Raw genomic sequence first — 25,337 nt, forward strand, 5'->3', positions numbered from 1 at the left:
AGCAGCAACAGCTATTGTTGCTGTCCCCAGTGTGCCACAGAGCTTCAACTTTGGTTGAAGAGCATTATGTGGAAAGAGGACAGAAGAAAGAGCTGAGGTGTTGGGGAAAATGGGCATCTAGAAGCTTTTTAGAGGGTGCTCCCCACTTACACAATTTTCACTTAGGCACATGACACCTGGAACATAACCCCCACGTAGGTGGAGGGATGCCTGTATGGTAGGTTGCAAAATACAGTTCCAGCACCATACAAATGTATGGTTAAAACCTTAAGTAATGGGTGCCCAAATGCATGTTTGGGCTGAAGATGGGTCCTGGGTCTAAAAAGGTTTCAGACTGATGTTATTCTTGATGTTTCTAATGTGCCTACATCACTGGACCTGTACCTAGTTATGCGGCAAACGAACACTAATGAACACTAAGAACACAATACTGGATATGCATTTGCCCTGAAACAGTGACTATCATGAGGAAACATTACCACAATCTTTACTGGCATGTAGCAGTTAAACTAATTATTATTATTATTTTTAAGAAGAACAATCACTTTTTACATAGGCAGAAAACACACTTTCTGGATACTATGGGTTTCTCCATGTCCTGGGGGGGGGGGAATTGGCATGGATTTGTAGAAAGGCCTACATGACATCTGCTTCATGAGAAAGGGGAATTTTATATCTTGGCAAATTTCTACGAATGCTTAGTTTATGCTCTTCTCAGAGGGAGGAATAAAAGGAAACAGCAAACAGAGGGGATTTCGGAAAATATCTAGGAACAGGAAAGGAAAGACAGAAAAGAGTTACCTAGAGTAATTAAACTTTCTTGTTTAAAAATTTCCCTGTGGAAAAAAGGCCTTTAGAAAGGAGTGACTAAGCACTGGTTAAACCTCAGTTTTCATGCACATCAAATGGCTCTCACCTCAGCCAGTTCTAATCAAATAGAGATAGAGGCAGGACAGATGGAGAGACAATGGACAATTACTCCCTTGTGGGAGAGCCAGGCTATTAACTCAGAGCCAATCTGTGTAAGGTGAGTAGATTGGTCCCATTTGTAATTTCAGGTTCTGCTGGGATCCTGTTAACAATGTATTACTGTCACAGTGAGAAATTTAGTGAGACTAGGACTCCCCCTAAGGCTGCAGTGTTTAATGGGTGCCTGAAGTCTCTCTTGTGGAAGTGCTTTTAGTAATACCACTCCTCATTGCACTGAGGGGAAGGGAACAAAACAGTAAGACAACTATCCATGGTAAAAAATAGCCTCTCATCAATACAGTAAACAATATGCAATGCTGCTAAAACAAGTGCCATACTGACATGCAGGATTTGTCCCTGTTCATCCTACCCCAGGGGTTCTCAAACCTTCAACATTCAGCATCCACTTACGGGAGCTGAAAACTAACGGGTCCCACCTAGAGATGCAAAGGACTGTTAAAAATTGGAAAGAGAACCATATTCTCCTCTCTCACTGCCATTTCCTCCAGCCCGTCACATTTCTAATCCCACCAGTCACAAAATGGTGGCAGATGCAGGCAGAGTTTAGCATAAATGACTGGCAGTTTTAGATAATATTTTCTAATGATACCTAATTCATTTTTTTAAATAAAAAGTCTAAATTCTTTGCCACACTGCTTTCCTTGTGGCAAGACACAACACAGCTCAGCTATCCTCAAGCTAAGTATAGACATTTGCTCTAAAAATATTATGACTCAGGCTCCCCTTTTTAGCCAGACATTGCTGGTCCAAAGGCTCCAAGTGGAGAAGGTATTTTTCTTTCATATTTTTCCATTCCCACCCCCAAATGTCCCTCGCAATATTTTTACTTATCTCCTGAAACTTCTCCTACTAGTCACATTTCATATTCATCCCCTGCCCCGCAGAAACCCATATTTTCATCCTTTCTCCCTGGAGCATCAGTACATGGGTGTTACGGAAATTAGGGGGGGGGGGTCACCTAAGCAAAGTCTCCTCCTGAGTAAACTCATTGAGGTATGGAGTGATGCCCTTAAGGGAACCCATCTCTCTGCCATGATCCAGTAGGCGAGAGACTACAGAGACTACGTACACAGGGAAATGCCTCAGCAGGTAATCTCTGGGTGCTTCAGGAAGCCACTGGGCTAATATCCCTCAACCAGAATCCCATTGTTCTCTCCCAGATAAGTGCTCAAGATATCCTTGCCAATACTTAACACCCATTCACATTTGCTCAGGGCTATCTCCCTGATATTGCTCTGTTTGCCCCATATGTTAATCTTGTTTTTCCTGTATGTTAATCATGTATAACCCTCCCCTTTCATGATGTAGTGATGATGTTTTAGTGATGTAGTAATGATGTTTCCAAACTGTATTCTGGGATATGGTAGGAGTTTTTAAAAGTTCTTGTAACGCTGCTCTCGGTGTGCAGTTTTACTGTAACCTATTGCGCAATAATAAACCCTGTCTTGTCCTTACTCCAGTGGCTGGACTTCTTTTATTTAATTCCACAGAAACCAGTGGGCTTATCCCCAAGGGCCAGGTGCTTGAGCAGTTCCACACCTGGGATTTTCCGTTGCAATGGGGAGTTCCTGGTGCTGGAACTGATCCAACCACTAGGCGATGGCATGGCTAGGGGGCAGGGTAGGAAGGTGAGGCAGCAGCAGGTGAGATGGCAGCAATGGCACTGGCAAAATGTGGGTAACTTATTTTTGTGCACAACGCAATGGCTAAATTCACCTGATTACATCCTAGCTAAATAAGCTGGGTTCCACGCAATCACATTCAGCCCCTTTGCTGCTACTTCACTACTCCCTTTGTGCAAGCAGTAAAGCAACCCTCAAAGCTGGAGTTCATCAAGATTTCCTGTTATGTGTGAAATGTGAATTACGGTTAATGGTTTCCAAATGAGATGGGCTTTTAATATGGCTTGTTCTCTCACTCCACAAACGGCAACAATGAGACCAAACTGGCAGGGCCCCCACAGGAACCAAACTGCAAGCCCCAAAAACACAACAGTTTTTTCCAAAGCGGAATTCTTTGGAAATTTAACAGGACTTCTTCACTGAGAACAACAGACATGATTCTCTGAAAGACAACCTTGATCAATATCCACCATTACTGATTGCCCCCTGCAGCATAAAGTTGCAAGAGACACAATCTTTGCGGTACACAATCTGTAGGGAAACAGCAAAGCCTAGCAGTGCCCAATGCTGATTCACAAAAAGAGAAATTTCTCAGCTGTCCCATAAAGGTCTTTTGGCAGCTAGATCGACATGGAACAGGCTTGTGGAGAGGAAAAAGTGTGAAAATCAATACCCCAGAATCATATGCGACGCATTTGAGTTCATTGGCAGGCATTCCTGAGCAGACAGGATTCCTTGGATGTAGGAAATCTGAAGGTTGCTGCCTCGGTAAAGAGTCAGGGTTTGCATGATTTTGACATAGGACATAAATATGACAAAGATAATAAGGAGAGATAGGCGAGCCGCAGCAGAGAAGGCCACCGCTGCGGTCTATAGAGTAAGTCAGCATATGGAAGACAGCTACAGAAAGGAAAGGGCAAAATGGAAAAAGCAGAAGGACTTGGCATTAGACAGGATGTGAGAAAAAGACTACGCCATTAAGAAAGGAAACAAAAGCACCCTTTGCATCAAGAGAGGAGATAACAAATTAGGTTGGGTGGAAAGTTTAATAGCTTGGTTCCCCTCCCCCCCTCCCCCGAGGGGGGCAACGTTCAGATAAAGCAGGATGAAGAATTTCAATATGAAAGAAAGGAACTGAGGAAAAGTCTGATCCTTTGGAACAGAAACGACACCAGAAAGAAAATATGGCATACATAAGGAAGTTATTTTTCCAATACAAATGCAAGCGTGAAAATATAATCCAGGCTAGTCTTATTAGGGAGAGCTCTCAAAAAGCTGCCATCAATGAAAATAGACTTGCTGAGGAGACTTCCCAGAGCAACAGCAGTGGATACAAGACAGTTTATGTTTAAAAACGTTCTACACTTATAATAACTAACAAGAAGACTGCAAACAGTAGTCCTATAATAAGCAACCACACTGGGGTGGGGATATTGGGAAGACAGAGGGTGAAAGCCTCCGAAAATGAAGACATTATCCTAGGTGCCATGCAAGTCTCCATGAGGCGATAATCCCACAAGGGAGTCACCACAACTACCTCATTCTGGGTATCCAGCCTGTGAAGAAACTATTGTATACCAAACCAAGAAACACCAGGACTGGTTTGATGAGAATGACAGTGAGAAAGACCACCTATCGGCCAATAAATTATGGCATATGCCCCTATGGTCAACAGAGGGTACCACACTTCTAAAAGATAAAAAAGCTATAGAATTGCACTGGAAAGAACATTACCAGCATCTTCCTAATCACAACTCCCCTGTAGCTGCTGAGTTCCTCTCACAAATTCTGCAAAAACAAGCTAGAAATGAGCTTGTAGTATCCCCACATCTGGGAGAGTTGTGATTAACCAAACGAAAAACAACAAAACCAGTGGAACTGATGGGATACCCACCGAAGACTTCAAAGCGGGCAGAATTGAACTTGCACAACAACTTCACAAGCTCATTGAAAAAATCTGGGAGAGAAGATCCCAGCAGACTTTGGGGATGCCAAAATAATCAATCTCTTTTTAAAAGGTGATAGAACGGATTGCAGAAACTATCGAGGCATCTCTTTATTAGTTGCCACCAGCAAAATTCTTGCAAGGATCTTAGCAAACCGTCTCCTACTGTAACTGTATCTGAGGCTACCCTTCCTGAATCCCAAAATGGCTTTTGATGTTCTAAGGGAACAGTGGACAGCTTCAAGAAAAATGCACATGGTGCAGAACTCCATTCATTTCACACCAAATCCACCCTTTGCTGATTAGGGAAAATATCATACACAAAGGCTTTTGCCAGTTCTGCAGCCAACTCTGGCCCACTCCATACTGCAAAAACCAGAAAATTACAAGATGCAATGCCACCTTTCCCCTTACTTTTAAGAGAAGCTGTCTTACTATTATTTCTTTCAGATGTGCCACTTCAAAGCACCATGAACTACTCAATGTAGATACATTAAAATTGCAAGGTCTGCAGTGATATGGAAGAGTAACATACAACAAGCTACTTAGACACCAATAAATTCAGTTGAGCATCTCAGCCTGGAAAATTCCATACCAATTGCCTTGAGTAGTCTTAGTATCAGTGTTAAAACAGCGTCAACATGTCTGCAGCCAACAGAAATGCACAAAAATTTGTGTTGTATCTCTGCACATCATCATCTTGTTGACTTAATCCATTTCCCTTTTCTCTCTTTGTGAATGGACACTTCCCAACTCCCACAAAGTCAAAATTGTTCCCCGAGAACAATGCAGGACAGCCTATGCTTATTGGAAAGGATGGGCATGTGCAGTACTCACCTGAGCATTCATTTGGCTGGCAATCTAGAATGTGCATTAGGAATGCCAAGCTTGCCTTGTATTATTAGAGCATGTCTCCCCTCCTACTGAGGAAAGTATATGGCTATGAAAAATAAGGCCCACAGGGAAGAGAGGAAGAAGCAATCTATTCAGCCTGTCAGCCTGCACCAAACTCAATGTCAAAATAGTGGAAGTCACATTGATAGACTTCATAAGGATTGCAGCGGGCGTTGTCCGAATGAATTCCCCTTTCCCTGCTGTGGTACTGCAGGCAGTGTGTGTGTGTGTGTGTGTGTTTAAAATGCAACAGAAAATAAATGTGATGAAGCCCAATATATATTGGATTAACTTTCCCACAAACAGGGATTGAAGGGATTCACAGAGGAGAGAAAAAACAGTCGAGTGATTGTGTATCTATAAACACATAAAACAGATAAAAAGCAAATAACTGGTCACAGCAAGAGGTAAAAAAATTCATAAACCAGTACAAAGTGCTGTTTTTAACTGACAGTGGTTCAGAACAGCAATACCTGAAGAACATCTTCTCCCCTACAATCCTAACCAGTCTTTTAAGAGCATCATCTGAGGCCCTCCTCTAAGTAAGTGCTCAAGAGGGAGGGCCTTCTATGGAATGCTCTTCCCAAAACAGCCCACCTGGCACCAACATTGCCATCATTCTAGCATCAGGCAAAAACATTTCTTTACCTGAGTGTTGAGATTTTATTGTTGTATCTTAGCGGTTAGTTTAATTTTACAGGTTAATTTTGTGGTGATAATTTAATCTATATTTGGAAGAGGGGGTCTGTTTGACTCTATGTTCTGATATGTTCACTGGAACAGATTTTGTATGTGTGCTTTAATCTCTGAATTTTACATGTGATTTTGCAATTATGTTATCTTTATATTGTACATAACTTGGAGGTGATTTTTATAATTTGGAGGTGATATTTATAAGGCCACTAAAAATCTAAATAATTAACATTGTTTTTAAAAAAGAAAAAAATGTGTACAATAACCTTTGGGTACAATAACATGTGAAATTAGCTTGAATTCAGTTTCCATACTTGGCAATAACCACTGTCACAAGATTATATATAGACCAATATGGCAATTCAGATGCAGACCATAACAGCAGCTCATTAATTGTCCAGAGGGGGCACAATTAGGCTATGGTAAATCATTGTGAGTTAATTCCTGCACCTTATTAGGTAGCATTTTGTTAGCTAAATATGCAATGTAAAAAATTCAAACTAGTATCAGTGGTTGGAAGAGAAATATTTCATTTCATGCCATACTAGCAGCTCTCAGTGTTGCTTGCTTGAAGAAACTTACAAACTGGTTGGGTTTTTTTGTTTTGCTTTCACTATTTAATATACCGGTACATGCTTCCTTGCATTTGGGCAAACGCTTTTAGATCCCTTTGTGTAAAGCTGGCGGGAAGAGTGTTAAAAATGTGCCTCGCCCCCTCCCAAACAAAAGACTGCACAGAACCTAAAGTCAGATCTGAAGCTGTAAAAAAGGAATGCAATCCCAAATGCACACATGGGATTACCAGAATATACCAACAGGGAAGGAAAGCTTACTGCTTCTCTTCCTGACTATAGTTCAAAGCATCAGGCACCACGCAACACAGCTGACTCCCTATCTTTGTCCCCAGTGTTTCATGCCTTGACTTTCAGGAACCACACAGAGATTCCCTTAACCACTGGAGATAACAGGTGTACCCTGGAGGAACCATGGTAGCAATTTCAAAAACGATTTATACATTCAGACTGAAATGAACAACAAAACCCTTGCTTACAGGTCTAGTTTTCACATAAGTGATTCAACGTCTTACTAGCTATAGCCTTGGCTGAAAACCCAAACTTTTACAACTGCCTCCGATAAAACAAACACTGTTCCAGTGTATTTTTAAAATGTTTCAGTCTTATCTTATCCCTATTGGAATTTGCATGCTTATTAGGTGGAAGAAGGGAAGAATGGAGAAAGTAAGAGAAGGTTCTTTTTATCATATGTGGTGGTCTTGTAGTAAGGTTAAAGCTTACTGGGAAATGACAGATAATGAAATGAAAAGGATGTTTAAAATAACATTTGTTTAAAAAAATTGGGGAATTATAGGGACAGAACTACCTAAAATGTATAGAAACTTATTCATGTATGCTACTACAGAGGCAAGAATGTTACTCTCCCCAAAATGGAAAGAAGCAGAAGTCCCCCCAAAAGAAGATGGATACAAAAAGTTATGGAATATGCAGAAATGGCGGAACTTAACAAAAGAATAAGAAATCAAGATAAACTTTTTATAAGGGAATGGAAATGGTTTATTGAATATTTACAGATAAACTGTAAACAGATAAGATCACTGGCAGGATTATTGTAATAACCTGCAGTTTTATAAGAGTATATATTTAAAGTAGTTTAATAAATGAGCAAATTAAGTTAATTTGAATATGCAAAGGATATTGAAAATAAATTTAAGGAACTGCAGAAAGAGGGGGGAAGGAAGTCAAGTTTTGAAATGTTAATGCGATTGTAAAATTAGTGAAAAGTATAAAACTAGTGAAATGTATAAACTTGGAAAGTATAAATACAATTTGAAAAACTAAAAAGAAAGAAAGAAGTGCACTCACCTGTTTTCTTCATCTGTGCTCTGCAGGAAAACACACAAACAAACAAAAATAAAACAACGTTGAGAGCAGCCCTGCAAACACTGATTTTCATGTTTAGACTAGTGTAAGTCATGTATGACAGTCAGATGCAAGGCTTAGTGTTCAATGATAAAAGAGAAGTTCCGCTCAGCTAATGGAGGTCATTATCATTACATTGCAAGCTGCAGGCTACACACAACCAGGAGGGCACACAGAAAAGCTCATTTATTACACTGGGCCTGCGGCAGTAACAACAGCGATCATCTCACCATTCATCCATTAAGCACGCTTGAGCCCTTCACTCCGGATTCTCAGGTCATCCTGGCCAGCTGAGAACAACTCTGGATGCCAATTGCTGAAGACACCACCTCATCCTGCTACGAATGATAGTTGATAACACTTACGCAGTGCTTGGGAGGGGCAGATGGCACATGATTGCACAAGGCCCTAATGGTACCTAGTATTTCACATTACAGTGGTACCACGGGTTACATACGCTTCAGGTTACAGACTCCGCTAACCCAGAAATAACACTTCAGGTTAAGAACTTTGCTTCAGGATAAGAACAGAAATTGTGCTCTGGCGGCGCAGTGGCAGCGGGAGGCCCCATTAGCTAAAGTGGTGCTTCAGGTTAAGAACAGTTTCAGGTTAAGAACGGACCTCCAGAATGAATTAAGTACTTAACCCGAGGTACCACTGTATTATTTTTCCCCCATATGCCCTGGTGCTTAAATGATAAATACCTACAATGCCATAGAAATTGGGCTGGCTCCTTCTTGCCTTCACATAGGCATGTGAACTAAAGGCAACACATGAGCTGAGGCAAAGAAAGAAGCTGGCCCGATGCTCATTAAAGCGTGGCGCATTAAGGACATTTTATATCACATTCTGAGAGAGGAAAGGGCATTGCAATAATCAGTTCTATGTAAATACCACTGTGGAGTTACACAAGCAACATTTTCTCTTCTGCTGAGAAAAGGGCAACATTAAACAAGCTTTGATATCTGCTCACTTTGAGGGTCCGATAAGGAGGAGATGCAAAAATATAAGCTTCCAGTTAATAGAGAAATTTAATAGGCATTTGTTTAAAGAGACAAGCGAGCATATCCATGACATTAAAGAAACGCATATAACTCATCCACGCTTTCTTAAATTATTTGGTAAGCAACTGGTGCTTTTAAATGCAGGCTTGGGCAAACATTACATCAGCAGCCTAGTAGCAGATGGAGAACAGAGAGCCAGGCTTTGCATACTGAATGTCCCAAGTTCAATTCCAAACATCTCCAGTTAAAAACACTCTTAGACCGAGACCTTGAAGAGCAACTGCCACTCAACGTAGCCAGCAATGGCTTAGACACCCTAATGAGAGGACTCTGAATATGGAAACTTCGTGTGTTAATAAGATATCGTGTGTAGCACATAAGCCAGCATCTTTCCATATCCCACCCCTACAACATGAGATTGGCAAAGACACGGTCTTCAGGACAGGGGTGGGGAACCTTTGGCCCTCCAGATGTTTCTGGCCTACAACTCCCCTCATTCCTGGCTATGCTGGCTGAGGCTGATGGGAGTTGGAATTCAGCAACATTGAGAAGGACACAGATTTCCCGCTTCTGCCTCAGAATGTAGTGGTGGGACAGTCCTATTTCTTGAATTATAGCTCTGTTTAAGCTAATGTTTATTCTAGCACCGAGCCTACAGCATTAGTGTTCTATTTCTAGGCTCACCATTTCTTTGTATTTTCTATTTTTTAAAGGGCGGGGAGGAGGAAAAGTTGTATAATAACTATTTAGACAAAGAGAAATATTGCCCAACACAAGGCATAATTAGCTCATGAGCACTGCTAGCTTACGGTATACAGTTTGCAAGAAACAGAGACAAGATGAAGAAGATTGATGTGGAAAATCACTGACTAAGAGGGCTTGACATTTAATTTTTAAAGACACGTGGGTGTACAAACCCCGTTCCTCACAAGACTAAAGGAAGAGAAAATCCCTTTACTCAATAACTGCTACAGAGAGCTTTCCTTCTTGAGGGGGGAAAGCTGCAGAACAGAAAGTGAACAAAAGATACCAAGGTACTAACAGTAAAAACATTTCTGTGATCTATAGAGATCAACAACCTTTCCACCCAACTATCAAAGTACCTATGGTTCCTTTTCTAAGGTGAATCAAAAAATGTGAAATGGGCTCAATCTGTGCTTATAACAATTTAAAAAAAAAAAACCAGTGCAAGTTCTTTCTTAACTTAGTTTCTTAAAATCAGTGATACAACTTTCTAGGAAGTAACTAAAGTTTCACCAAGGTTACATTTGTATTTTTACTCAAGATGTTGGAATAAAGTCTTAGAAGAGGAGTAAAGATAATCTTAACTGTAAGCATGTGCCATGAATTTGCAGGCCACAAATGTGGTACCTCAGGATACGAACGGGATCTGTTCCGAAGCACCTTTCGCATCCTGAGCACCGTGTCTGCGCATGCTCACTGTGCACTTCTGCGCATGTGCGTGATGTCATTCGACGCGCCTGCGCATGTGCGAACCGCCGAACCCGGAAGTAACCCATTCCGGTACTTCTGAGTTCGGCGAGTTCGTAACCCGTAACGAATGCAACACACAGCGTTCGTAACACGAGGTACGACTGTATAATAAAAAAGTACAAGATTCAAGAACTTATTTCTTATTAAGTTTGTCTAGTACTATAAGTACTCAACCACACTTTAAAGTTACATAATATTGGGTAGTTTTCCTTTTACCATTAATCCTGAACTAAGTACCAGGGTCTATCATAGACCTCCTGTTTATGTTATTCATAAACAATGCGGGCTCAAAGCAAACCATCATTCAAGTTTGCAAGTGACACAAAATGATTCCAGATGGTGAAAACCAAAGCAGTCAGTTAAGAGCTCCAAACAGATCCCTCCAACAGCGTTAAGGTCAGCAAAATGGCAAATGATATTTAGTGCAAGAGCAAAGTGATGCACATGGGATGGGAACTGGCTATGAGTATCCAGGAGAGTCCCCTTTGTATTATAGTGGGCAGCTCAAAAAGTCAACTGTGTGGGTGGTAGCAGTTAAAAAAAAAAAAGGCAAATTCCAAGTTAGCCCAATATCATGTCTACTATACAAACCTATGGTACAACCATGTTTGGCATAATGTGTATGATTCCAGTTGCCCTGTTTCGAAAACAGTAACACAGAGATCCATCTTCCCACTGGATTGGTTTCAGTACTTGATTGCACTGACCAAGGGGGTTATAGGGCAATTCTGATAGCTTACGTTTTCAAAACCAAAGAAAGGATGGAGGAAATTCAGAGAATCTTGGCAGGCTCAAGTGGTGCATTCTTTCATAAGGCAGTCAGCTGTTTCACCCCAATCATAGCCTAGGGAAACATAGTTCTGAAGATGCGATGGCTTCACATAGCAGACTCCAGTATAACAATGTAAATAAAGCAGCGTGAAGGGGTTTTGCTTAACAAATCTTACATTTCTGCAATTTTTAATGCCCTTGCAAGTATTTCCTTCCTTTTATTTTTTAAATGCCAATTAAGTTCTGATTTCCTCAATAATTAATTCATTGTTTAAATTAGAATTCTGTTGCCCAGGATTTTTCAAGCGATTTCTCGTCGTGTCCACTCTGGCACATGAACGCCTGACTAATAGTTAATGCTGATGAAGAGGGGTTATATGAAAGAAAATCAAGGTATTCCAAGAGGACCAAGTTGTTGTTGTTTTTTTAAAAAAACTGATCCTTAAGAAATGAATGGGGTGCAGAGTGGGAAGTTGAATAGAAAATCCACAAGCTTCCTTCCCCTCTCCTCGCAATGACACAAACACCTGGCAAGCAACACAACTTGACTGGCAACTCACTTGAATATTTTTCCCTGGCTGGAGTGTGTCTTTGAACTCCAATAGGATAACATGGGTGTGCATAGAAACTAGCCTACCGTACACAGGTCAGTTTTCCATTTGTCACTCTGCCCACTTTTACCTATGGCATGTGACTCTCGGAAAGTTGTCCAGAAAGAATGCAGACTTGAGGGACAGAAAGTTTCCCCACCTACGTTCTAGATCAAAAGGAAGTGACATTTCCCCACCTTTCCCCATCCAAATCCCTCACAGTTGGCACAAGAGAACCACCTATCTAGAGCTGAAGAAGCTATCATAGGGAAAAATTAGCATAGGGTGACAGTTTCTCTCAAGTCATCACTCTGTTTGGCCAAAGGTATCACTGAACTGGGATTCAAACTTGTTTAAGATTCAGGAACCCTTCTGAGGTTCCCTTCTGAGGTAAATGAGGATTCTTCATTATTTTCAAGTTCTCTAGCATGCTTAGTAAGTTGAACCTTCTAGCAAGCCTTTGTCCTGTCTGAGAACAGGACATGAGTTTGAGCCAAAAGGATCAATAAATACCGGTATATATATACATTTACCACCTAGATATTGGTTAACTGACTTTGGATGTATCCCTGCTAGCATAGGTGAGACCACCATTTCACTATAGGTGATTTGGTGTAAAATTCATCAATAGAAAGTCACAGAGTAGATCCAAGTATTTCAGTGTAAGTGTCTCCAATCAGAGTAACTAATTTCTGGTATTCAATGAAAAAAATTATTGGATGAAAGATACTTTTTGTTAATTACAACATTATTGTGAACCACCCAGAGATCTTTTGATGAAGGGTGGTATATTATTATTATTATTATTATTATTATTATTATTATTATTATTATTATTATTATTTCAGCTTAGTGTATCTCAAATGGTCTAGGTCTGCTTTAGGTCTATTATATTATTAAAGTGATTCAGGCCAAGGGGAAGGATGAGATCATCTATGCTTACTTTTACAGCGGCACAATATTTCTAACTGTGCTGTAAATATACCTAGATGCTAGGTATTTGAATTATATGAGTGGTTTACTGAACCCCAAACTGAAAACATAAGACCATCATCATGGCATATAGGAGACAGCTACTGTATACCCAAAGTGGCTAAAACAGCTGCCATATAAAATTCATACCAACCCAAAAACTGTAATAAAAACACAGGCCTATTCTAGGACAAAAAAGCACAGTATCCTCCTCCTTTATAAGAAGAAAGAGGAGCCATCAAATACAACCAAAGTGCAACATTCTACTGTGTTCTTTCCACTTAGATAGAAAGCAGAATTGAAATGAGTAACAAAAATGTGAAAAATTCTCTGTATGGGTCCTGAGATACAAACATCATGCAGCAAAGCGCTGCAGCCTTGCTTCGAAATGGATGGAAGCAGTTGGCTTTGTGCCCTTTCAAACCACCTCAGTCAATTGGGTATCAACATAACCACACACAACTCATAATGTGTTATTACTTACAACTGTGCATATCCCCTTGGAAGTTTAGTGGATTTGTGGCCATCTTTAAATGCTGACAAGCAATAAAGTAGACTAAACCTCTGCATCCATCATAAAGCTTTACGGCCCTCTGCTGTTAACTGCTTCGCATGTACTTTATTTACCTCAGGCTTGAGCATGGCTAGCTCATTAAAGGTGTTCAGCTGCCTTGTGAGCTCTGCCATTTCAGTCATCAGTTTCTCCATGCGGACATCGATTTCTGCCAGAACCTCTGTCGTGTGAGCAGTGGCCAGTGCCTCTTGGAGATCCACCAAGTGGAGAGCTCTTTGCTCCTCTTCACAAACCAGGCGCCGTACTTTGTCGAACTCTTGCTGAATGCACAGCTTCATGGCACCCTGTGTCACCTGAAGTATGAGAGAATAATGGGCTTTTTAAAAGAGAATTTCTGACCATTTAATCTATTTCACGTTTAAGCAGGAATAGTATTGCGATATGGAATCATCACAAACTCGGGGGGGGGGGGGACCTAAACAGATCCCTATGAAAGCTTGGTAGAACAAATATGTTTTCATATGGTGATAGAATCGCATCAATGTCATGGGCCAACCATGCCTCCTGGGAAAGGTAATTCTGTTATGTATTGAAGTTCTCACCCTAGTCCACTAGGGATGTTGTGTATATAGTTTCACACTGCCCACCGTGACTGCAGTTCTCACTCAGGTCCACATGCAAATGAAGGATTGAGAGTGCCGTTCACGGATTGGGTAGCTAGAGAGAGTTGTTACTGTTGCATGTTACTGAGTACTATATAAGCAGGCTGGCTCAGCATTCCAGTTCAGTTCAGTTCCAGCCTGAGAATAAAGAGAGCTGCTTGGAGAATCACTGTGTCGTCTGCTATGTCTACCCACTACTTAATAAATTCCACATCACCACACTATATCCACTGGTGGCACAGCAAGACACACCACGGAGATTAGGATGCCACCAACAATTTGCTCTTTGAGGTGCCTCTTTGACCAGGCTTCTTCAGGTCAGGACTGCTGAACATTGTTTTTGCTGGTTTTACAGATAGATATTATAAGGTATTCTTGTTGCTTTTAACTTGGTGCTTTATTTTAATCTCTCTCTCTCTCTCTCTCTCTCTCTCTCTCTCTCTCTCTCTCGTACACTGCCACAATATCTTTGAATGGTGGGCAGATTAATTTTTAATAAATAAATAAATGAAAATGTGGGTGCAAAATTATTTGAATAAACAAGCAAACAAAGGACTTGTCTTTCTTCCAGAAATAGTGGGTAGTTTATAAATTCTCTGAATAAATAAATAAACTGCTGCTGAATCATTTAAATAAACAAGCCAAGTATTAATATTCTTCCAGAATTTTGCAGAGTACGTAGCTGTTGGAGAGCTAAAATGTGTTCATGGTTTTAAAAAAAAGGTTAAGGGACCCCAGTTAAGTCCAGTCAAAGGCGACTATGGGGTTGCGGCGATCATCTCGCTTTCAGGCTAAGGGACCCTCTGTTTGTCCACAGACAGCTTTCCAGGTCATATGGCCAGCATGACTAAACCACTTCTGGTGCAACAGAACACTGATGAAAGCCAAAGTGCAGGAAAATGATGTTTGCCTTCCTGTCACAGCAGTACCTATTTATCTACTTGCACTGGCATGCTTTCAAACTGCTAGGTTGGTAGGAGCTGGGGCAGAGCAATGGGAGCTCACGCAGATTCGAACCGTTGACCTTCCAATTGGCAAGCCCAAGAGGCTCAGTGGTTTAGGCCACAGCGCCACCCACGTCCCTAGTGTTCATGAGAGGGAAGGGGATCAATGAGTCCATGCACTGTGATCCAAACCCCTGGGACAAATACCTACCTTGCCCACTTCCACAGCCCATCATAGACTTAAACGGATTCTCCGAAACTGGGGTGAAGAACCTTTGGCCATCCAGCCATTGTTTGACTACAACTCCCATCACCACTGACCACTGGGTCAGCAGGCTGGGACTTATGGGAGCTGGAGTCCAACAACAGCTGGAGTCTCAGAAGTTTCTAATCCCTGCTCTCAACAAAGAGAAGAATGGGAGTTCCCTGAAGAGTGAACTTCAGAAGTAGAGTCTGCCAAGCACATCTCATCTCAATTCAAATCTGAATTAAGACAGAATATGTTTTTAGAAACAGTAGAACATCAAGTATTATTTCTTAAACGAATCTTGTCTTAAATGAACAGTAAGGGGTTTTTAAGTGCATATTGAAATGTTGTGAAAATATTAAGTATTACTGTATTATAGAACACTTACACAGTCCAAATTGTGTCTTAAATGAACAATAATTTTTTAAAATAAAATAAAATAAAAATTAAGGCAGAGTGTGGCTCATTATCACCTTGTAAAGGATCTGGTTCCATGCAAGAACTCGTAAGTAAGTAATAAATAAATAAATGTTTAAAGAGACATTTCAAGCTGAGAAAATGAGCCTTAAACCAGAAGACAGCAGCAATGGAGTCACTGTGCCAGCAGTCAATGTTAGCGCCTCCCCGAGAAATTTCTGCTAATCCTGAAGAATATCTGATTTCCTCCAAGCGAGAGCCACAAACCTGATGCATAAATTCACGCTTCTTAAATTGGATAGCTTATTTAAAGAATTAAGAAAAAGTCCTAGATTTCTGAACAGTTGAGCTTCGCTCAGATTATCCTTTTTACACCCTCACTCCCAACTTCTATCCTGAGGAGCAGAAAAAAACATGAAGCGTTTGGTCTTCTACTGGTAGTAGTACATGTACAAAAATACAGGTCGTATTTCCACAGGGTGAGCCAAATGTTGTAATCTATTGACACATAAGACCTGAAGCTTCATGGTAGCAGGAGAGAGAAGAACTGCAACAGTGAAGGCAAGCAAGGCTGATTGCAGCTGTAATGGCACTTCTGCAATCTGCAGTGGGGCAAAGCTGGAGAATTTCTGAAAATAAGTTCTTCCCACAACACACCTCTACTCCTTTATGGAGGAATGAGGTGCCTCATGGTTCATCCTTTGGATTCCTGTTATGTAGATGTGAGAATAATGGAACATATAGACCCACAAGAAATCTTCACATAAAACACAGCATGAAATCCATGTGTACAATTACAAATGACAACTGCTGCAGAGGAGCAAGACCTCTACTTAACACACACACACACACACACACACACACACACACACACACACACACGTACATCATGCATTACATGAAAGGAGATTCCAACTAAACACCAGGAAGAAATGTCCACCAGTTCAACAGTGGAACAGACTCCCATGAAAGATACTGGCCTCTCCTTTCTTGGAGGTTTTTAAGCAGAGGTTGGATGACCATCTGTCAGGTATGATCAAGTTGACATTCCTGCAGGGGGTAGACTAGATCAGTGTTTTTCGACCTTTTTTGGGCAAGGGCACACTTGTTTTATGAAAGGGCACACCACCATTAGAAAATGTTAAAAAATTTAACTCTGTGCCTATATTGACTATATATAAAGTAATTCTCTTGAATAGGAATCAAATAAACACAATTTTTCCCACGGCACACCAGGCAACATCTCACGGCACACTAGTGTGCCGCGGAACAGTGGTTGAAAAACACTGGACTAGATGACCCTTTGGATCCCTTCCAACTCCACAATTCTTTGTTGTTCAGTCGTTCAGTCGTGTCCGACTCTTCGTGACCCCATGGACCAGAGCACGCCAGGCACGCCTATCCTTCACTGCCTCTCGCAGTTTGGCCAAACTCATGTTAGTAGCTTCGAGAACACTGTCCAACCATCTCACACTCTGTCGTCCCCTTCTCCTTGTGCCCTCCATCTTTCCCAACATCAGGGTCTTTTCTAGGGAGTCTTCTCTTCTCATGAGGTGGCCAAAGTACTGGAGCCTCAACTTCAGGATCTGTCCTTCTAGTGAGCACTCAGGGCTGATTTCTTTGAGAATGGATAGGTTTGATCTTCTTGCAGTCCATGGGACTCTCAAGAGTCTCCTCCAGCACCATAATTCAAAAGCATCAATTCTTCGGCGATCAGCCTTCTTTATGGTCCAGCTCTCACTTCCGTACATTACTACTGGGAAAACCATAGCTTTAACTATACGGACCTTTGTCGGCAAGGTGATGTCTCTGCTTTTTAAGATGCTGTCTAGGTTTGTCATTGCTTTTCTCCCAAGAAGCAGGCGTCTTCTAATTTCGTGACTGCTGTCACCATCTGCAGTGATCATGGAACCCAAGAAAGTGAAATCTCTCACTGCCTCCATTTCTTCCCCTTCTATTTGCCAGGAGGTGATGGGACCAGTGGCCATGATCTTAGTTTTTTTGATGTTGAGCTTCAGACCATATTTTGCGCTCTCCTCTTTCACCCTCATTAAAAGGTTCTTTAATTCCTCCTCACTTTCTGCCATCAAGGTAGTATCATCAGCATATCTGAGGTTGTTGATATTTTTTCCGGCAATCTTAATTCCGGTTTGGGATTCATCCAGTCCAGCCTTTCGCATGATGAATTCTGCATATAAATTAAATAAGCAGGGGGACAATATACAGCCTTGTCGTACTCCTTTCCCAATTTTGAACCAATTAGTTGTTCCATATCCAGTTCTAACTGTAGCTTCTTGTCCCACATAGAGATTTCTCAGGAGACAAATGAGGTGATCCGGCACTCCCATTTCTTTAAGAACTTGCCATAGTTTGCTGTGGTCGACACAGTCAAATGCTTTTGCGTAGTCAATGAAGCAGAAGTAGATGTTTTTCTGGAACTCTCTAGCTTTCTCTATAATCCAGCGCATGTTTGCAATTCTATTTTTTTTTTTTATAAGATTTTATTATTTTCCAATAAGACAAAGAAAAAACAAAATACAACATCAACACAAAACATAATAAACAATAAACATAATCAACATAAAAACAATAACAACAATAAAAGCATAAAAAGAACATATACAAACCTTAACCTCTATCTATCTTTATACATTTCTTGTTTCTAACTTCTCTATTTGGGGACTTCCCCCGTTCCCTCCCCTGTCTTCAAAAAACAAATACTTCTTCAAGGTAGCTTTATATATTTTACTTAGTCAAATATCTTAATAACTATGTATCTTATCTTAACGACCTATCTTCACATATTTTGACACATACATCTTTCACATAACAAAAATTCCTCTTACCATTTATATCTAACACATATCTACCAAAGCCGATATTCTGTCTAATTCTGCTCAAATATTCAGTTTAACTGATTTAACTAAATAGTCTTTGAATTTTTTCCACTCCTGTGACACCTTCCCCTCCCTCTGGTCCCGGACTCTGGCGGTCAGTTCTGCGAGTTCCATATATTCCATCATCTTCATCTGCCATTCCTCCACCGTTGGTATCTCTTCTCCTTTCCATGTTCTTGCCAATAGAATTCTAGCTGCTGTTGTGGCATACATGAAAAACACTCTATCCTGACTGGGTATCTCTTCATTGGTTATGCTCAGAAGAAATGCCTCTGGTTTCTTACAAAAGGTAACTTTCATTACCTTCTTGAGCTCATTATAAATCTTATCCCAGAAAGCACTTACCGCTGGGCACAACCACCACATATGAAAAAAGGTACCTTTCGCATGTTTACATTTCCAACATACATCTGACATTTTGGTATTCATCTTGGCAATCTTAACTGGTGTCAAATACCATCTATAAACCATTTTCATTATGTTTTCTCTTAAACCATGACAAGCAGTAAATTTGATACCTTTCTGCCACAATCTCTCCCAGTCATCCATCATAATATTGTGTCCTACATCTTTTGCCCAGTCTATCATTGACGATTTAACCAATTCATCTTTTGTATGCCACTCTAGCAAAAGATTGTACATTTTGGAAAGGTTTTTAAAGTTTGATTCTATCAGTTCTGTTTCCAGTTTTGATTTTTCTACTTGAAAACCAACTTTTTTGTCCATTTTGAATATTTCATGAACCTGGTGATAATGCAGCCAGTCGGGGACCTGACTTTTTACTTGGTCATAGCTTTTTAGCTTAAAAGAGTCCCCTTCCTGCTGCAATATGTCCATATATCTTAACCAGTTTGCAGACATATTCGGTCTCTTATATGCCTTGGCCTCCACTGGAGAGATCCATCTAGGAGTCTTTCTCTCAAGCAGGTCTTTGTATCTAGTCCAAACCTGATATAGGGATTTTCTAACTATATGAGACTTAAAAGTTCTGTGGATTTTAACCTTGTCATACCAAAGGTATGCATGCCAACCAAACATGTTGTCATGTCCCTCCAAGTCCAACACATCAACGTTCTCTAGTTTAAACCAATCCTTTAACCAGCAAAAGGCCGCAGCTTCAAAATAGAGCCTTAAGTCCGGCAGGGCAAAGCCTCCTCTCTCTTTAGAGTCTGTTAAAATCTTAAATTTTATTCTTGGCTTTTTGCCCTGCCATATAAATTTCGATAGGTCCTTTTGCCATTTCTTAAAACAGTCTAGTTTGTCCAAAATTGGTATGGCTTGGAATAAAAACAGCATCCTTGGTAGGACATTCATTTTAACCACTGCTATTCTTCCCATTAACGACAGTTTAAGTCTTGTCCAAATCTCCATATCTTTTTTTATCTCCATCCACAATTTTTCGTAGTTATCCTTATACAGGTTCAGATTCTTGTTTGTGAGATTGATACCTAGATATTTTACGGATTTAACAAAATTGAGGCCTGTGGCTTCTTGTATTCTTTGGATCTGTTCTGCACTCAAATTTTTACCTAAAACCTTGGTTTTCTGCTTATTTAATTTAAAGCCAGCTACAAGTCCAAATTGTTCAATTAATTCCAAGGCTCTGGGGACACTGCTTTCTGGTTCTTGCAGGGATAACATCAAATCGTCTGCGAAGGCGCGTAATTTGTATTCCTTCTCTCCCACTTTGATTCCTTTTGTCTGTTTATCTTTCCGAATCATATTTAGAAGGACTTCCAGGACCGTAATAAAAAGTAAGGAGGAGATAGGGCACCCTTGTCTTGTTCCTTTCTCTACTTCGATCTCCTCCGATATCACACTGTTTACAATGACTTTTGCTCTTTGTTCTGTATAAATGGCCTTAATGCCATTTAAAAATTTTCCTCCAACTCCCATCTTTTCCAAATTCTTTTTCATAAATGTCCAGGATACTTTATCAAAAGCTTTCTCTGCATCAACAAACAATAGTGCCGCATCTGTATTTATGTCTCTCTCCAGTTTTTCTAAAATGTCCACAATAATTCTCGTATTATTGCTTATTTGTCTTCCTGGCAAGAAACCTGCTTGGTCTCTATGTATATAGTCTTTCAACACTCTTTTCAACCTTGTAGCCAAAACATTTGCAAAAATTTTATAATCCACATTCAAAAGGGAAATTGGACGATAATTTTTCATTAGAGTCTTATCTGTATCTGGTTTTGGAATCAGTGTGATAAAGGCTTCTTTCCACGTCTCTGGTGCCCTATCTCCTTCTAGTATTCTATTGCAAACTTCTCTTAACGGCTGCGATAGCCAATCTTTCAGTGTCTTATAATATTTTGCTGTTAGTCCATCCGGTCCTGGAGCCTTCCCCAATTGCATATTGTTTATTGCATCTTCTATTTCTTGCGTCGATATTGGGTGGTTGAGAGTTATTAATTTTTCCTCTGGGACTTTTTGCAATCCATTCTTTTCCAGAAATCGGTCTATCTCTACTTCTTCTATCTTCTCCTCCTTGTACAGTTGCTTGTAAAATCTCTGAAAACACCATCTGATTTCCTCCGGTTTCTCTACGTTTTTTCCATTTACTACCAATTTGCTGATGACATTTGCCTTTTGTCTTTTCTTTAATTGCCAAGCTAGTAGTTTTACACATTTATTAGCAGATTCAAATGTTCTTTGTTTCATCATTTTCACTTTCCATTCAATATCTTGGTTCATAATGTTCGCATATTGGGATTGCAAGTATTTGATTTCTTTTTGGATTTTGACACATCTGGGGTGTCCTCTTAGTTCCTTTTCCTTTTCTTTGATTGATTTTAACAATCTCTCCATTTCTGCACTTTGTTGTTTCTTCTTTTTTGCCTTTTCACTAATGAGGAATCCTCTCATTACCGCTTTACTTGCATCCCAGGCAATCCTTTTCTCCACTTCTGAAGTCCAATTAATCTGAAAATATTCTTTCATCTTTTTCGCCGCTCTTTCTACTAGCTTGGTATCTCTCATCAATGCGTCATCCATTCTCCATCTAAAAGAGTCCTTGGAAATCATTTTTAGGTTTACCTGTACCGGATTATGGTCTGAAAGCGTTTTAGGGCCGATTTCTGCCTTTTGTAATTTTGGAGCCAATTCATTCGAGATCCAGATGTAGTCTATCCTCGACCATGACTGCTGAGATTCGCTGAAATACGTTGCCTCTGTTTCTGTGGGATTTTTTAATCTCCATGAGTCCACCAAATTCAAATTGTCCACCATTTCAAAGAAAGTCTTTGGAAGTTTCCCATCATTTGTTAATTTTGTTCTTTGAGATCTGTCCATTAATGTGGAAACTGCCCCATTAAAATCTCCAAGGCAAACTACCTTATAGTCCAAATAATCCAGCAGCAAGTCATGTATTTTTTTGTAGAAAATCGACTTTCCATCATTTGGTGCATAAAGTCCCAGAATCAAAAATTTTTCGCCTTGTACGTTGATTTCAATTGCGATGTATCTCCCTTCTTCATCTTTAAATAGCTGTCTTGGGCTGTATTTCTCCTTTGCATAAATCACTACTCCTCTCTTCTTGACCTTGTCCGATGATATGAACTCTTGGCCTAATTTTTTGTTCTGTAGTAGTCTTCTGTGACGCCGGACTATGTGGGTTTCCTGTAAACAAATTGCATGTTTGCAATTCTATGATTCTACAATTCATTTTAGATACCCCCTAGGGGTAGGGACCAGTCAAACCTGTTCTTTGTAAATAGATGGCACCATATTGACAGCAGCAGCAAAAGAGATGGGTGGCATGGCCTGGAAAGATCTAATGAAATAAATGCAAGGCAAAGTTTTCCCCAATGGCACAACATTTCAACCATAAACTAGGACAACTATGCTTACTTCTTCCACCTTCTTCTTTTTTAAGTGTAACACATATACTCAGATGGCATGCTGCAGAATACTCAGTCTCTCACATGTACAAATAAAATATTCAATTTCTAAACTAGTCAGAAAATGATATGAGCTGAGGTTGCAGGCGCTGTCAAAAAGGTGCTCATGGCACTTTTGTAATCACATTCCTCACTGCATGTCCATTGGCCTAAAGAAAGTGGCATGCTATTGTGGTTTAAAAGTGTGTGTATTGTGTGTTTTTGTATTTTGTTTAATTTGATTTTGAAAAATCCAATAAATTCTTATGGGGGGGAAAAAACTCAGCACATGCAAAACCTGCACATCAGATGTTGCACTTGAGGTAAGATCAGCACATAAGTACAGAAGATGGAGAGATGCACTACTGCCTAAGCTAACCTTCTTCCGGCAGGGACTTTTTGTACGGCGAAATTGGAAAGCATTTAAACTGATCAGTCTGCTTCACCACTTCAGGACTGTACCATTTTATTCTGCTGAATGCATAATATAGGACTGAGTAGCAAGCGTCCATTGGCTTCACCATAGCCTGCTCATCTGGAAGTATTTGTCAGAAGAACCACTGCACACAAGGAACTCATAAGTAAGCGGTAACAACCCAATGCATGTGCACTGTGATGCAAGTTCCGCCAAGTTTAATGGACTTACTCCCAGGTGAGTATGTATAGAACTGCAGTCTTAACGGTGCATTTCACTAGGACAAGTAGGCTAGAAAACTTACACTCCCAGGGATGCTAGTAACAGGGAAGCTGAGTACTAGTATCTGTTTCCTGCACACCAGGAATACCTGCCAAAGAACCACCAGCCCCGTTTTAAGAATGTGTTAGAAATGAAGGTTCTCCCACTGAACCAGCCAAAATATTCTCTCCAGTTCTATTCCAACTCCTGTATGATTCCTGCAGCCTAGTACTGTATGCGAATGCAACCTGGCTGCGAATAACCAATAAAAACTGAAGCTGCAAATTGCGGAAGGGCATTGTTTCAAACACAGGAGCAATTGTGCAGGTTGTGTGTGTGTGTGTATGTGAACCCTGAAGAGCAACCACATTATTTTTGCAGCACTTTAATTGTAGGTGAGGGGGGAAATAGCAACATAAAACAAGAATATGAAAAAAAAAACTACAGGTACTGGCAGAAGATGCCTTCTTTTGAAAAATGGCAATAGTTAGCTCCGGATTTTTCCAGCAACTCTGCTGTCAGCAAGGAGCATAAGCCACGTTCTCTATTAAATTAGCACCACTGAATGATGACGAAAAATAAGGCGTTGTGCTGAGGTTGTCCTGGAAATTGCTCATGAGGCATTCTGGGGGAGATGCACAGGTCAAGGGTAGGAAGCAGCAAAAAGAGAATGCTGAAACAGCTTACTTGCTTCAGACACATTCATCCTATTAGCCAGAAATGCTGCCAGGTAAAAAGCCAGCCAGCATTTCACCTCCTCAATGAGGCATTGAAGCAACGGTGCAATTTCAAGGACAGTTCTAAAGCCACATATCAAAGCGGAAGCATCGTTAGGGATACACATGTGAATGTAACTTTATTTATTTACAACTGTTAAGAAGTGTTTTCTCAGAAACAGTCTGAAGCAGTTTACAGCATTTTTAAAAAGTCAACCAGTTGGAAGGGCTAAATCCCTACTTAAAAAAAAGGAAAGCATTCCAACTTTTTACAAACCCTAAAAGGGAGGCAGACTTCCTAACTTTTTCAGGAGGAGATTCTAGGGCATTGGGGCCATGACCATAAGGTTCCTGCTTCTAGCAGCCATTGTCCCAGCAGAATGGCTCATACAGAAGGCAGCTGTGGACTTTAAGCAATGATAAAAACAGCAACCCTCCTTGAATTATGCTCAAAAGCAGAGTGGTAGCCAGTGCTGAACCATGGGAATAGGTGACGGTCCATTAGTACCAAAGCTTCCAGGTCATCTTTGAGCATACTGTCATATAGAACACATTCCAAAAATCAATCCTGAAAGTTACAGGAATATGGGTCAGTGTCTATCCTATCTAAGAGAAGCCAGGATGGAAGCCAGAATGGGGGGGGGGGGGACATCAATGAAAGATGGGGTTCTTCAAGGTAAGATGGGGCTCTCTCAACTCACAATAAACCTATGGTTGTGAACCACCCTGAGAACCTGGTAATAGGGTACCCTATAAGTTCTGTTAATATTACCTTTTACTAGTATCATTAACCCTCCTACTACCTCCATAATGCTAAGCCTAACCCCCCACCCTGAGACATCCAAATTCTGTGAAACTGAAGCATCAAGTTGTAAACAGCATTCTAATTCTGAAAGCCTATGCAACCTATTGCATATAAGGAGCAACCATTTTAAGCTTGCAAGCATTTAACTACCCCCAACCCACTCTCTAACATGCACTTGTGCCCAGAAAATTGTCCCTACTCCCACCCCCCACCCACCCCAGTTTGTAACCCACTCTCCCTCCAAAAATACACTTGACCTTCCTTTTGTTTTAAAAGGGTCATTAAACCATTCAAGGCAAAAGTGGGGGGCAGTGAGACAGACATGCACAAAATCAAGACCGAGCCCACGTACCCAGGTTTTAAATCAGCACCAGGTGGTGATTCTTGCTACCCACCTATACAGATGGCTGTGATGTGTCCTTGGATAGCACAGCAGGTAGCTGGTGGGAAAGTGAACAGTGTTGGGGTGGGGGGAGAAGCTCAGCCAAGGAGCACTGGGGGAAATGACTGTTTTATGAATGATTCTTTGGAAGAGTGATTTGCATTAACGGCTCCGAAGATAGGGTTTCCTTGATGCAGAGCGGTACAGCCATCAATATATGTCACTTTCACTCTCTCCACAAGAGGTTCATTGAAACTTCGGTACAAAGCACAGAGGCAAAA

At 40.6% G+C, this 25,337-nt stretch overlaps 1 protein-coding gene across 1 annotated transcript in view; it reads right to left on the minus strand.

The window, feature by feature from the left end:
* Positions 1 to 25,337, minus strand: part of TRIM44 (tripartite motif containing 44) — a 93,013-nt gene that overhangs the window by 46,689 nt on the left and 20,987 nt on the right. The window contains exons 3-4 of the mRNA XM_033149761.1: positions 13,540 to 13,779; positions 8,025 to 8,044 (exon numbers count right to left, since the gene is read on the minus strand). Of these exons, the coding sequence (XP_033005652.1) occupies positions 8,025 to 8,044; positions 13,540 to 13,779 (260 nt within the window). The remainder of the gene's footprint in view (positions 1 to 8,024; positions 8,045 to 13,539; positions 13,780 to 25,337) is intronic.

This window comes from Lacerta agilis, chromosome 1, assembly GCF_009819535.1.
Source record: "Lacerta agilis isolate rLacAgi1 chromosome 1, rLacAgi1.pri, whole genome shotgun sequence".
NCBI lineage: Eukaryota > Metazoa > Chordata > Lepidosauria > Squamata > Lacertidae > Lacerta > Lacerta agilis.